This window comes from Mirounga leonina, unplaced genomic scaffold (assembly GCF_011800145.1).
Source record: "Mirounga leonina isolate KUSES-001 unplaced genomic scaffold, KU_Mleo_1.0 Mir_176, whole genome shotgun sequence".
NCBI classification, from domain to species: Eukaryota; Metazoa; Chordata; class Mammalia; order Carnivora; family Phocidae; genus Mirounga; species Mirounga leonina.
Window position 1 is genome coordinate 39937208 of NW_023270454.1, and position 13649 is coordinate 39950856.

Consider the following 13649-nt stretch of genomic DNA (forward strand, 5'->3'; position numbering starts at 1 on the left):
TCCCATATGCTAGCTGTAGAAGGGGATGCAGAGAATAATATGACAGGAAGCTTAACTGGAGAATTTTCCATTTAGCTGGGGAAAACAAGGGATAGACACAAAACATTACCAAAAAACTACACAGGCAAGTATGTTCTCTAGATATAAAATCCACTGAAGGTCAGAAAGGAAAAAGGTGTGTACTGGAGTACTATGTGAGTGGGATGGGACAGGACATGACTTTTGAAGTGGGAGGTAACAGTACTGCTAGCGTACAAACTACCGGCAAAAAACAGTCATGAAACTTTTATGCAGCACTTTATTCCTATTCGAGTTAGTTCAAAATGTTAAAAAAGCAATGTCCTACAGACACCTCAAATTCCAACTTAATTTGTTTCCTGTACAAATATTCTCCATATTTGTATTAATGGAATCGTTACTCCTGTAAAAAAAAAAAAACTAATTTTATTCCCAATGACATACTGTTTAAATTGTCAAGTCTGTCAACTCTTTCCCAACAATGTCTTGTGTGTTCATTTCATCCCTTTCTTTTTCTGCCTAAACTCTAGTTCAGGGTCTCAGATTTCTTTCAAGATTGCTACAGACTTTTAACAAACATCATTTTTTCCAGGTTCCCAGATATGGCTCTCAGTTGCAAATAAACAAATTAACATCCTGAGACTTGCTTTCAAGACTTTCCAAAACTTCAGGTACTATTTCTCTTCATGTATGTATAAGGCACACTGAAAAATGGATCTTTCATTGTTTCCTGATCAATCCACTTTTCCATTTCTATGTGTCTAAGGACTGTTCCTTCTCCTAAATGGTCTCTTGTCTAAATCCTCACCTGTTGAAATCTTACTCAACCCTGTAAGGTCCATCACAAATTCTACCTACTGTAGGAAACACCTCTCCTAATATGCAAATGACCTTTCCCCAACTCTTGACCCTTTCTAATTCTGAACTGATACTTAGATTTTATTATTTTTGAGTATTTCTACAACTTGTCCCTAAATTTTATGAAGTGAGACTATATAGTACATTTTAGCACCTCTATAATTTTTAGTCTTGTGATATGTACCAAAGAGATGTTTAATAAGTCTGCTGAATGACAAAATGAAGAATTTGGACTTATGCTAATTGGCAATGGGGGAAAATGGTAGGTTCTTAAATAGCATTGTCCAGTAGAACTTTCTATGGTTATGAAAACGTTCTAGTGTCCATATACGGTAGCAAGTAGCTACTTGGAATGTGGAGCACATGGAATGTGAGTAGTCTGACTTAAGGAATGAATTTTTAATTTCAATTAAAATTAAGATAGCAACATATGGCTAGAGGATACGAATAAAAGAATAAGAAAAAAACATTTTAGATTAATCTGGCAAGAAGAACCAGACTTTTTAAAGGAGGCTATTAAGCAATCTAGGTATCAGGTGGTAAAAGGAATGAAAAAAAAAAATAGGGACAATTTTAATTATGAAAAGAAAATATTAAAAAGTTTTCGGGGTGTCTGGGTGGCTCAGTTGGTTAAACGTCTGCCTTCAGCTCATGTCATGATCCCAGGGTCCTGGAATCAAACCCTGCATCTGACTCCCTGCTCAGGAGGGAGTCTGCTTCTCCCTTTCCCACTCCCCCTGCTTATGCTCTATCAAATAAATAAAAATCTTAAAAAAAAAATTTTTTTTTCCTACCACACTGGTAGTAAGAAGCATCAATAAAAATGGCAAATCACGTAAGTGAGCCAATACTCATCCTGCCTTGGTATCTTTGTTGGCAATGTTCCATTATCTGGAATAACTATCTACTTTTTAGCACTAAAATTTTCATGACTCAGTGTAAGGCAGCATAGTATCATCTAGGGGCTTTTAATTTGCTTTGAAAAGAAGAAAAAAACCAGGTCACACCTTCTGATACCGCTACCTTTAGGTGGAGCTTACACAGAGGTCCAAAATGTAAAAAAGATTTAGGTGAGCCACTCTATTTTCTGAGGGTTTGGAAAAAAACAAATCTGCAACATAATGAGAAATCTATGCTGTGAAATTCCTACAATTAATTTTGGGTTACCTGCTGGTTTTTAATCTTACCAAAGATGTTCTTGGAGGCCAAATGCTAAAAAATCTTGCGTATTAGTGTCCTTTCTCCAATCCATGCTCTATTTCTTGTTTTAAGAACATGATCTCTGAAATCTTTTTACAGCATTAAGACTGAACATTGCCTTGACATGTCACAGAATTTCAGGATGCACAGACTTCTTATCACTTTTTTCATCAGTCTATCACTTACAAAGAGATTATTTTAATCCTTTATCTATAAATAACACCCAAGACAGTTGTGAAAGTGTCTAATTCAATCATTTTCTTCACTTTGTCAATTTAATTTGTTTTGACATGTTATCACTATTACAATTATGGTTACTGCCCTCTCAAAATATAGGATTATAGTGATTTGCCTGAACATTTACATATTTTTTAAAATTTTATTTGAGAGAGAGAGAATACCAGTAAGCAGGAGTAGGGGCAGAGGGAGAGGAAGAGAATCCCAAGCAGACTCTGCTGGGTGTGGAGCCTGATGCAGTGCCCGGTCCCATGACCCTGAGATCATGACCTGAGCTGAAACCAAGAGTCGGACACTTAACCGACTGAGCCACCCAGACGCCCCCAGAACATTTACATATTAAGTACATGTCACCTGGTTGCAAATTATTTTCCTTTTAGCTCTTTTTATTATGGTTAGGATGTTATGTGATATTTAAAAAAAATTATGTGTGAAAATAGATATCTATGATTTTCATAATAAGGGTATATAAAAATATTTTATAAAAAGTGGCTAGGGTTGCAAACCACTGGCTTGACTGCTTGTATATTCTTTTCTTTACCAGATTGTGAAGTCTTTGAATACTGGGACTACATGTTATATTCTTATATTCCTTAAAGAGTCTATCATAATGTCCAGGCCTACATATGTAGTGAAAATTATAGCTACTCTTTGACTCAACTAACAATGTCTCTTTATCACTGATATTTTAAGTTTCATTTCAAAGTATTTATGTGGATCATTTGTACCTTTAGCCATGACCTTGCCATGGCTTTATTTCTCAGACTCCTATTAAAATACATGTAAATAGTCTTCTCATTCCATTCTCTAAACGTCCCTCTGAACTCAATCTGAGTTCAATCTCATTCTCAATCTGCTGCATTCTGGTAACTTGCACAGATCAACTTTTCAGGTTTCTAATGCTCTTTTCTGCTGTCCCTAACCTGTGTGAGCTGTCCACTGAGCTTTTAATGTCACAGGTGCACTTTCAATTTCTAAATCTGTTTGTGTTTTTTGAATATTTACCTATTGCCTTTTCGTGGTACCATATTCCTACGATTTTGTATCCTTTTATGTTTTTTATTTTAGATACTATTATTTTATAGTTTCTTTGAGAATGTCACCTGAGACATTCTTAAAGGTCTAGTCCTGTTGTCTGTTGTGCCTACTGATTAATTTGCAGATGGTTTCCTAGTATTATTTGGATCATGAGTCTTTACTTGTAGGAATCCTGTATGACTGACTAGGGTTGCGGGCATATCCCTGCAAAGTGGTTTTGTATTTGCTTCTGCTAGGTGCCATAGGACTAAATTCTAGGACCCTCTTTTTATGTTACTTTCTTACTGTGATGAGTTTAGACTCCCGTGATTATATAAATTTTAATTCCATATCCATGTGAGCTGCTGGTCAATGAATATATTTGAAGGGGAGCCATCCCTCTATTCTCAGTGAGCTCAGTGAATGAGATATATGCTTCCTTGACATCTCCACATGCTTGTGTTTTGCTGATAAAGCAGTTCTTTGAGAGTCCTGGCATTTTATGTGATACTCCAATACACAAGGCTTTGTTTCCTGCTCACGAGTGGTTGTTAAAGCCCAAGACCTATTATAGATGAGCAACATCCCTCAGGAAACCCATATCTTGGTCTCTTCTCTTTATGGTTCTCTCTTTGGTTTTTACCCTAGGGATTTCTCCTGCATTCTTATATTGGCTGTGTATTTAATCAGTCACTGATAGAAAGAGGCATAGAAAATACTACACAGGAAAAGATCCCTGGGTTTTGGCCATAGCTTTGCCACATAGTAAATTTGTAACCTAGAACAAATAACCACCATTTCTGACCTTAAACTTCTTCATCTACAAAATGGGAGTACCACCTAAAGAGTCTAACAAAAAGATTACTATGAGGCTCAAAGGAGAGAATGGATTTAAAATTTCTGCAAATTACAAAAGTACCCCATAAACACAGGGTGTTGTGATTACTTAACGGGTTAAGTAAGATCCTAAACAACCAGAGTTACTCTGGTGAGCCTTATAATGTTCTAAATTTTGTGTGTCTGAGTGACTTCTCCATTTGAGGATCTGGTAAAAGCTAATGACCTGCCTCCCAGAAATCCATACAGAGATGCCAGAACTTTCATATCATTTCAGAGTATCTCTAGGCTACCTGGAGACAGGCATGGTAGTAAAGAAATCTTGCATTAAGACCCTCTGTTCTAGATAGAGGAAGATAATTTCAAGTGGTAGCTCTAAATAACTGAAACAGAAAACATACACATGTATATGACATTGCGGATCCCAGTGTTAATCTTTAGAAATTTGTATAACTCCCCAATTAAAATAAGAGAGACATATACAAATCTGTACTTACCTATCTGGATTTATTAGAGATCGTATAGTGATAGCAGCCTTTAAACGCTGCTTGACATCTAGGTAACTAGAAGGTTCATCAAACATGAAACTATGAAGAAGAAAAGCAAATATAATAATTTGCAAGACATATAATTCTCTCTTACATGATATTTTAAATCCCTGTAATATGGTTTCTGATTTAACAACAATCCCCTCTTACACTAAAGAGGAGTCCACTGCATGAGGGTAAGAACTTCTGTACTCTGTTCAAAAGTAAAAAGACGAAAAAAAATTATGAAAGCAGGGCTGCCTATCAAGCCTGGGGAGAGACTCTCAGCTTAGGCTAACTTACACATTATTATCTCCTCATGAAAGATATTCTGATATAGTCTGAAGTAATTCAGAGAGGTTTCTCTTGATTAGCTAAAATCAGATGCATTAAAACAAGTAAGTTTTTGAAAAGGAGGGCACCGCAGAGAATTATAGAATACTATGTGCAAAAGACCTAGCCTGCATTGGATGCCAGAGTAGAAATGTGGAAAAAGATGGGAGCAAAAAGTATCTGGGAGAAGAGAGGCACCAGAAAGTAGGAAGCAAACTCCTTCTTCCTTTCTCTCTCTCTCACATGGCATGCCACCCTTTTTAGGGTAACCTAAAAGACCTCATATTCTACTTGAGGTATTTAAAAAAACTTGTTGGCCTGGTTGTTTAAAAATCTTTTTATGTATAAATATAGTGTAAATAATAAGCAACTGATTATATTAAAAAGTGCTGCAACCGTAAGTTGTAAAGTACTTATCTAAATAAATGAGTTAGTCTCTCCTTGCGGGAGTAACAGGGAATGGGCAATGGGTGCACAACTGCTTCCATATCTTACCTCAAAAGTAGAACCTTAGATATTATTTCTGTTAATTTCTCTCAAAAGCACGGCTTTATTAGCAGTATTATAAATAAAAACTCTAAAATAAGGATTAAGATATACAAAAGGTGTAAAGCAACCTACATATCAGCTTTCTGTATGCAAACGACAGCACAAGCAAATCTCTGCAACTCTCCTCCTGAAAGATCTTCAACATTTCGTTCTTTTAGATGGGTTAAATCTACAAAGAACATAGACACTGTGTTCAATGTTCTAAGTTTTATTTTACCTTTCTAGGCAAAATGTATACTGTACATCATTCTGAGTGTGAATGATATCTCAGTTGAAAATTGTGTTAACAAAGAATGTAAATACAATTACTAGAAATTTTCCCATTTATTTCAGCAATCTGTATAAAAGGTATCTGTCTTTATGAGTTAAGTTCAGGGCCTATTAAAACATATACACAAAATAAACACTTACCAAGCTGTTGACATACAATTGCTTGTGTCTTTGTTTCATCCTTTCGGTCCAAAATAGACCCCACTGTCCCCTGTCGTAATATACCAGAAATAGTTAACTACTATTTTTCTTCAATATTAAAATGAGTTACAAAGTAAACCACGTTTAGTTGATACATCTCTGATACTTCCACAAATATGTATAACACATAAATTCCTCCTAAAGAGTAACTGACCTTTGCAGCCTTGGGAATCTGGTCTACATACTGAGGTTTGATAATGGCTTTTAAGTCATCTTCTAGAATCTTGGTAAAGTAATTTTGCAATTCGGATCCACGGAAGTAAGTCAAAATTTCTTGCCAATCAGGTGGATCCTAGAAATATAATTATCTGAATTTAATAATACACAATAATGCAAAAAGGATGACTTATACAGTTGACTCCTGAACAATATGGGTGAATTTTTTTTGATAATTACAGTAAAGTACCATAAATATATTTTCTCTTCCTTGTGATTTACTCAGTAACATCTTTTCTCTAGCTGACTTTACCATAAGAATACAGTATATAATACATATATGAAATGTGTAATTGACGGTTCTTGCTAAGGCTTCTGATCAACAGTAGGCTATTAATAGTTAAGTTTTTGGGAAGTCAAAAGTTATATACAGACTTTCAAACGTATGTGCGGGGGTCAGCACAAATAACACCCGCACTTTGGTTCAAGGGTCAACTTTATATCCAAATAGAATCCTCTGGCATCTAAAGTTTAGATGGCTAACAGTTAAGGGAAACTCAGATTTGTCAGTTAAGAAGATTAACAGATCTTAATTAAAAAGGAGTTTCATCTATATATAGTTTCTCAGCATTAATTAATGAATAATGTTGAAAATAAGATATTAAAAAAAATTATATCCTCTCCTTCAAAGTCGCATAAAACTGACCTAAAGTATTCATATTCATAAGGTGGTATACATACGTCATACTTTCCAAGATTTGGCTTTTGCTTTCCTGCTAAAATTTTTAAAGCAGTTGACTTTCCAATTCCATTAGTTCCAACTAATCCCAAAACTTCACCTGGACGAGGAATAGGCAACCTGTCATAAGTATACAAAAAAATAATAAAACAGGACTTAGGTAGAAAAAGCCACATAATATTAGGATCATGTATTTTAATGCACGTGCACTCCACACACATCCATTAATAAGCTAAGAGATGTATGCCAGATATTATTGAGCTAAGAGATATATGCCAGATATTATTGGCTATTAGAAAAAAAAACAGCCAAGATTAACTAAACTGTTAATTGTTAGAAATGCATCCATGACCAATATTACTCCAAATTTTATTTTTCAATTTTCATTCAAGTCCATTCTAAAGTACTTCTCCTTTACATATAAGGCTAAGTTTTAATGTATAACCAAATGCTTTGGTACGAAATTGCATAGCAAGTGCAACCTCACACTGTTTTTTTTTTTTTTTTTTTTTTTTTTTGGGGGGGGGCCTGCCATTTACTTACAAGGAGAAAAGTGCCACATGAACCAGAAATATTCCACTTCATTCTCCCTGTTGCAGTAGGCTCTTTAAAGCTGGCAGGTTGAGAAATACCTTTTTATTAGTAAATCTAGACTCCCAGATTCAAAATATCAGTGTTCAGCGTAATATTCTCTGTAGATGAGATTCATGGATAGAGAATAAGTTCCCTTAAAAGTTATTTTGGGGATAAGGGTATTATTAACAATAGAGATTCTCAACCTCACTTGTATATTTGAATCACCTGGGAGCTTTTACAACTTACTGAGGTCTAGATTTTGTATCTGGGGATATGGGTAATTCAACGGGGCTGAAACCGAGGTATTAGTTTAAAAAAAAAAAAAAAAATCCCAGGTAATTCTAATGTTAGCCAGAATGAACCACTGACATATACAGTTTGATTCTGTATGATGTTATAGTTTTGCATTTCTCTTTAGTGGATGGTTAATATCTTTCCCCATTTTTATATTTCTCTGAAAATTCCAAATGTATTTTACTTTTGACCGAAGGAAAGAGGAATGTTGACTTGAAAATATACCTGTGAAGTTTGAAGGCATTGGCACAATATCGATGTGTTGTTTCTTTTTCCAAGTTGCTTGGTAAATTGACAATTGATAAGGCGCCAAAGGGGCATTTCTGTTATTTAAAGTAAAGAATTTTGTGTTAATTTTTAGAAATACACATATGACTGGGGCGCCTGGGTGGCTCAGTCGGTTAAGCATCCGACTCTTGATTTCGGCTCAGGTCATGATCTCAGGATCGTGGGATAGAGCCCCAAGTGAGGTTCCACGCTAAATGGGGAGTCTGCTTGAGATTTTCTTCCTCTGCCCTCCCCCCACTCAGGTGCGCTCTAAAATAAATGAATACATCTTTTTAAAAAAAATATATCTATATGACTAAAATGGATACATTAAGAATTTTTTATAAGCAATCTTCCAAATGTAGGAATTATGGGTCGCCTGGCTGGCTCAGCTGGGAAAGCATGCGACTCTTGATCTTGGGGTCATGAGTTCAAGCCCAACATTGGCTGTAGATATTAAAAAAAAACTTAAAAAAAAAAACACAAAAACAAAACCCACCCAAATGTGGGAATTTCACAAAGATCTAAAATATTGCTTCACTTTCTTATTTACTTAAAAAATAAAAGTTGGGGTGCCTGGGTGGCTCAGTCGTTAAGCATCTGCCTTCGGCTCAGGTCATGATTCCAGGGTCCTGGGATCGAGTCCCACATCGGGCTCCCTGCTCAGCGGGAAGCCTGCTTCTCCCTCTCCCACTCCCCCTGCTTGTGTTCCCTCTCTCGCTGTGTCTCTCTCTGTCAAATAAATAAAATCTTTTAAAAAAAATAAATAAATAAAAGTTAAGTTCTTTGAAGGCAAGAATCATATTAGCTAATTTTCTCCCTTAGTGACTGGCATATTTTTAGACTTCTAATATGTTTTTAATACTTACTGAAAAACCTTACAAAAATTGAGGGGTTTTTTTCCCCTCTGTGTGTTTTTTAATATTATTAGATGAAGCTAAGAGGCAAGATAAAACATGGTTACTGAGTATACCATTCCATATTCAGTTGATGACAGATGCCCTCTCACTATTTCCTTCTTCCTGTCTTTGTATGCTTGCTTTTCTACTTTGTAGGGTCCTTTAAGGTCTTTATGGTTAAGGTTTAGTCCTTTATGGATTGTACCTTTTTTGGGTCTATTTATGTCCCATCATCAGCTAGCATAATATTTGCACAGAGCAAGGATTAATGTCTTTCCATTGTGGTTTTTAACCATCTCATATGAAAAAGATGCTTTATATTCCAATTGAGTAAATTCACATTAAAAAAATTAATTCATTAATTAATTCAAATAACAGTTTATCAATCAGATAAATGTCCAAGAAACAAGAATGGCAAGAACTGGAAGGTTATTTAAGAGCAGCAATGTGACTAGAAAAATTTCTCAGAGAAATTTATAAAGGTACATCCAAACAATAAAACCCCAGATTAGAGATCTGTTTAGCAGAACGGTTCAAAGATCTGAGGGGATCAATTCAAAAGTCTCTGTAGATAAAGATTTCAGTGAATTCCCATTTTATAAGTTATAAGAACACAGAGAATTAAAAAAATAATTCTTGTATTCTAACAATGTAATTACCACCCTCTAACCAAAACTATTAATTCTTCTTCACATAAGATAGTTTTCTGCCAATGGAGTTACCTCCATTTACAGAAATTTTCTATTATTGTATCAATGTACATAAAATGTTTATAGGCTGAAAAGTAATCTAAGCTTCCTTAAATCTACAAGAAAAAAAATCCATACTGTTTCATCTATGAGGTACATTTTGTAAGTATTTTAGGGCTCAAGGGGTATATACTACCCCCACCCCCAAACAGATTCATCACATCAGTATCTTTTCAGCCACTGAAGTATACCCCAAAATTTGAGATCTCATTTTTCTACAGCAGTAAAGAAGAAAACAGAGTAGAAGATAATATATTGTTCAAAATCAGATCTCCAGCACCCGCAACATTGACAGGCATATAACAAGAGATTAGTAAATGTTTGCTGGCAGGAATGTTTCCTGATTATATTTTCAAAACAAGAGAAAACACTTTTAGATACCAATGAAATCTTTCTGGATACTTAACTAAGGATTCAGAAACAAATGTAAAATACACATAAACCTTATTAGAATCAGTTAACAGGGTGGTATCCATACTCTGGTAAAGTTCCTTTCTAAAAATATTATCTACAAATAAAAATACCCAAAATAAGAATTTAACGTACTGGTTCTTATTGTTTATGAACTAAATTTGGAAATCTTTCATTTTAAAGTTAAAAGCCCTAACCAAACTATTCAATGCAACAAAAACTAACCGAGGTATTTTGAAGAATTACACTACTGTGATAACTGCAACAGAAGAAATGTATAATATAGCAGAAGCATTTAAGGATTAGGTTAAATTCAAACAATTTTGGCTGTATGCATTTAGGTATGATTTAAAGTTAAATACAGACTTGAAGGAACTGCATGTAATATGACTCACACTTTTTGTATTTATATTTCCAAGTACTTGTAAAGACATGGGAAAGAATGTCCTCATAAAAGGGTGAGAAAAAAAGGGGGTGAAAAAAGAGAAATTAATTTTGGTTGGAAATGGCTTTCCAAAGTTGAGTACGGCAAGGATAACTTTTACATAGGGTGGTTTAGTTACTTCAAAAAGCAACAATATTAAATATTAGATTATTGACAGAACACCATTTTCCTAAATTTACATTTTTAATTCACTGCTTTACATTTTGCTTCTTTAAAAATAGTTATAATGTATTCAGAATTTTCTGACTTCTTCAGGTTCCAAATTTGATCCCATAAATAAAATATCACTTACCTTAATACAAATACCACAACCAATACAAAGGGTTTCAGAAATCCATGCTATTTTGCTCTGGGGTGTAACCTCTATGCATAATTTTCCTGGCAAAGAAAAAGAGAGTTACATTATTTTCCTTGGCATTCTAATTTTCTCAACATTGTTATTTAGGTAATTCTGGTTCCAAATCTCCATACAGAAGCAGATTTTCAAAAACAAAGGCCACACAAAGAAATACAATTGAGACAACATCCTAAAAAAAATCAGAGTTTTGTGGGGATTAATTATAATTAGTATACATTAATTTACTACTGGGGAAGAAAATATGCTCATAAAACTATGGCAGATCCTGAAAGCTTTATTTTTTAATTTTTTTAAAAGTTTATTTAAGTAATCTTTACCCCCACTGTGGGGCTCAAACTCATGACCCCGGGATCAAGAGTTGCATGCTCTTCTGAGCCAGACCGGTGCTCCCATAACAGTTTTATTTTTAAGCTGTCTGACCTGAATATTTAATTCACAATATATGCCTTGGAAATGGTAATGTAGAGAAAGGAATATAATACATTAGCTAAATCAGTGATACTCCGAAAAGGTATGTAGTCATTCAATATACACACGAAATTAAACTTGACATTAGGGATATTAATAATGGAATTTCTAAATAGCATGGTAGAATATAATAGATGACATCTAAAGTTTCTTTTAAGATTCAAAAAGCTTGGGCGCCTGGTGGCTCAGTTGGTTAAGCGACTGCCTTCGGCTCAGGTCATGATCCTGGAGTCCCAGGATCGAGTCCCACATTGGGCTCCCTGCTCAGCACGGATCTGCTTCTCCCTCTGACCCTCCCCCCTCTCATGTGCTCTCTCTCTCTCAAATAAATAAATAAAATCTTAAAAAAAAAAAAAAAAAGAAAAAAAAGATTCAAAAAGCTTATACCTCACTAATACAGTAAAAGTAACAATTACCTTAACGTAACCCTTAAAGACTACCAATAATTCCAGATTGTTTTAAATTTATTTAATCTTGAAAATACAGCAAAAGCTCAAGAATCAGCCATTCTTAGTAAGCTATTCATTCTTGCTTTTTAAAATGAGAATACTATCAAAAACAAATATATTAGTCCTTTCTCCATGACTTAAATTACAGAACTTTCCTAGAACAGTAAGAATCTCGGTAGTCAAAATGAACTTTAAAAAATACTGATAAAAATACGTTATTCCACCATTAACAAAAAGAGATCATTTGGTCACAAAGCAGTAAAAGAAATTTAGAACAAAATCTGGTCTTATCCCTATATTTTAAAGAAACTAATAGGAAAAAAGTATATGCCTAGAGAACTATGAAGCCAATTTATTTCTTTTATCCTTCTCTTATCTTTAAATGATCCACAGAACAGCTTACCCATTCGAACCACAGGGCAACTCTTTTTGCACTCCTGCCGACATTTCTTAGGTTTACATTTGTCATGGTTGACGATAGCAATTCTTGTTAATTTATCCGCCATAATTCTAAGAAAGAATATCCAGCTCTTCTAGTAAAGAAAAATTTACAAAATTATGGCACGGTCAATGCAATTAGTTAAGAGAAATGAGTCACAGGCATTAAATTATCACTATATTCAGATATGATTATCTGTAACTACTAAAAAAACTAGTAAAAGCAATAAAATAATTTAGTAAGGATGAAAACACAGGGCGCCTGGGTGGCTCAGTTGGTTAAGCGACTGCCTTCGGCTCAGGTCATGATCCTGGAGTCCCGGGATCGAGTCCCGCATCGGGCTCCCTGCTCGGCAGGGAGTCTGCTTCTCCCTCTGACCCTCCCTCCTCTCATGTGCTCTCTGTCTCTCTCATTCTCTCTGTCTCAAATAAATAAATAAAATCTTTAAAAAAAACAAAATTTTACATATATACTACTGATCAGAAGATTCATATAAAAAAGAAAAAACATCATTTTCAATGGTCACAAAAAAGAAAAGATCTAGGAATCAAGTTAACAAAAATATATACATGTGAGGAAACTTTCAAACCATAACCGAGAAACATAAAAGACCTGAACAAACAGAATGACATACTGTCTCAGTTTTTATAATATAGAATAGTCAATACCAGAGATTTCAGCCTTCCTCAAATTTACACATTTAATCCAATTTCAAAGAAAAAAAAAAACCAGACAAACCAAAATGAAAGCTCTTATGCAAAAAGAATGGCTAGGAAAAGGAAAAAGAATAAAGGGGATGGGGAAACTATACTTGATGGACAAAAATGATATAATGTCTCCTAACTAATACTGATACCAGTGTGAGACAGTCCAATAAAACAGAATAGGAGCTGATGTGAAAAAGTAATACATAATAAAGATGTCTATTCCCTCCCTCAAATTAAGTATTATTTCATATCTTATTGGACTATTAATGATGCTACTAATGGAAGTTATTATTAAGGTTGTGACCATGATGTTGATTAAGGGGAAAAAATTAAAACTGCATTTCTCTGGGAATTTGTAATATGGCCAAGATGAATTTTATGCTAATAGCATTAATATGAAAAGAAGACTAAGGAACCGTAAGTATAGACTCTGCTCACTTTTAAAGCTTTTATAAGTCTTAATAATTAACAGTGCCATCAATTATGCAACTAAGGTCAAAGTGAACTTATAAATCTTCTATAATATTGGACTTAGTGACAGACATCAATTTTCTCAGAATAGTGATTAAAGTAAGTAATTCCAAAAACTATCTTAAAATTCCAGGTTATTCCAGTATGTAATGGCAGAACCTGAAGCCAAAAGAC

General features: G+C 34.5%; 1 protein-coding gene across 2 annotated transcripts in view; it reads right to left on the minus strand.

Annotated features, from left to right (window-relative positions):
* ABCE1 (ATP binding cassette subfamily E member 1) overlaps positions 1-13649 on the minus strand; it is a 29505-nt gene that overhangs the window by 10941 nt on the left and 4915 nt on the right. The window contains exons 2-9 of one of the 2 annotated variants that reach the window (XM_035022989.1): positions 12262-12391; positions 10876-10961; positions 8038-8135; positions 6945-7062; positions 6202-6339; positions 5988-6057; positions 5649-5745; positions 4665-4754 (exon numbers count right to left, since the gene is read on the minus strand). In XM_035022989.1, coding sequence (XP_034878880.1) covers positions 4665-4754; positions 5649-5745; positions 5988-6057; positions 6202-6339; positions 6945-7062; positions 8038-8135; positions 10876-10961; positions 12262-12364 — 800 coding nt within the window. In that variant the 5' untranslated portion in view covers positions 12365-12391. The remainder of the gene's footprint in view (positions 1-4664; positions 4755-5648; positions 5746-5987; positions 6058-6201; positions 6340-6944; positions 7063-8037; positions 8136-10875; positions 10962-12261; positions 12392-13649) is intronic. The other variant, XM_035022990.1, reaches the window with a different exon arrangement.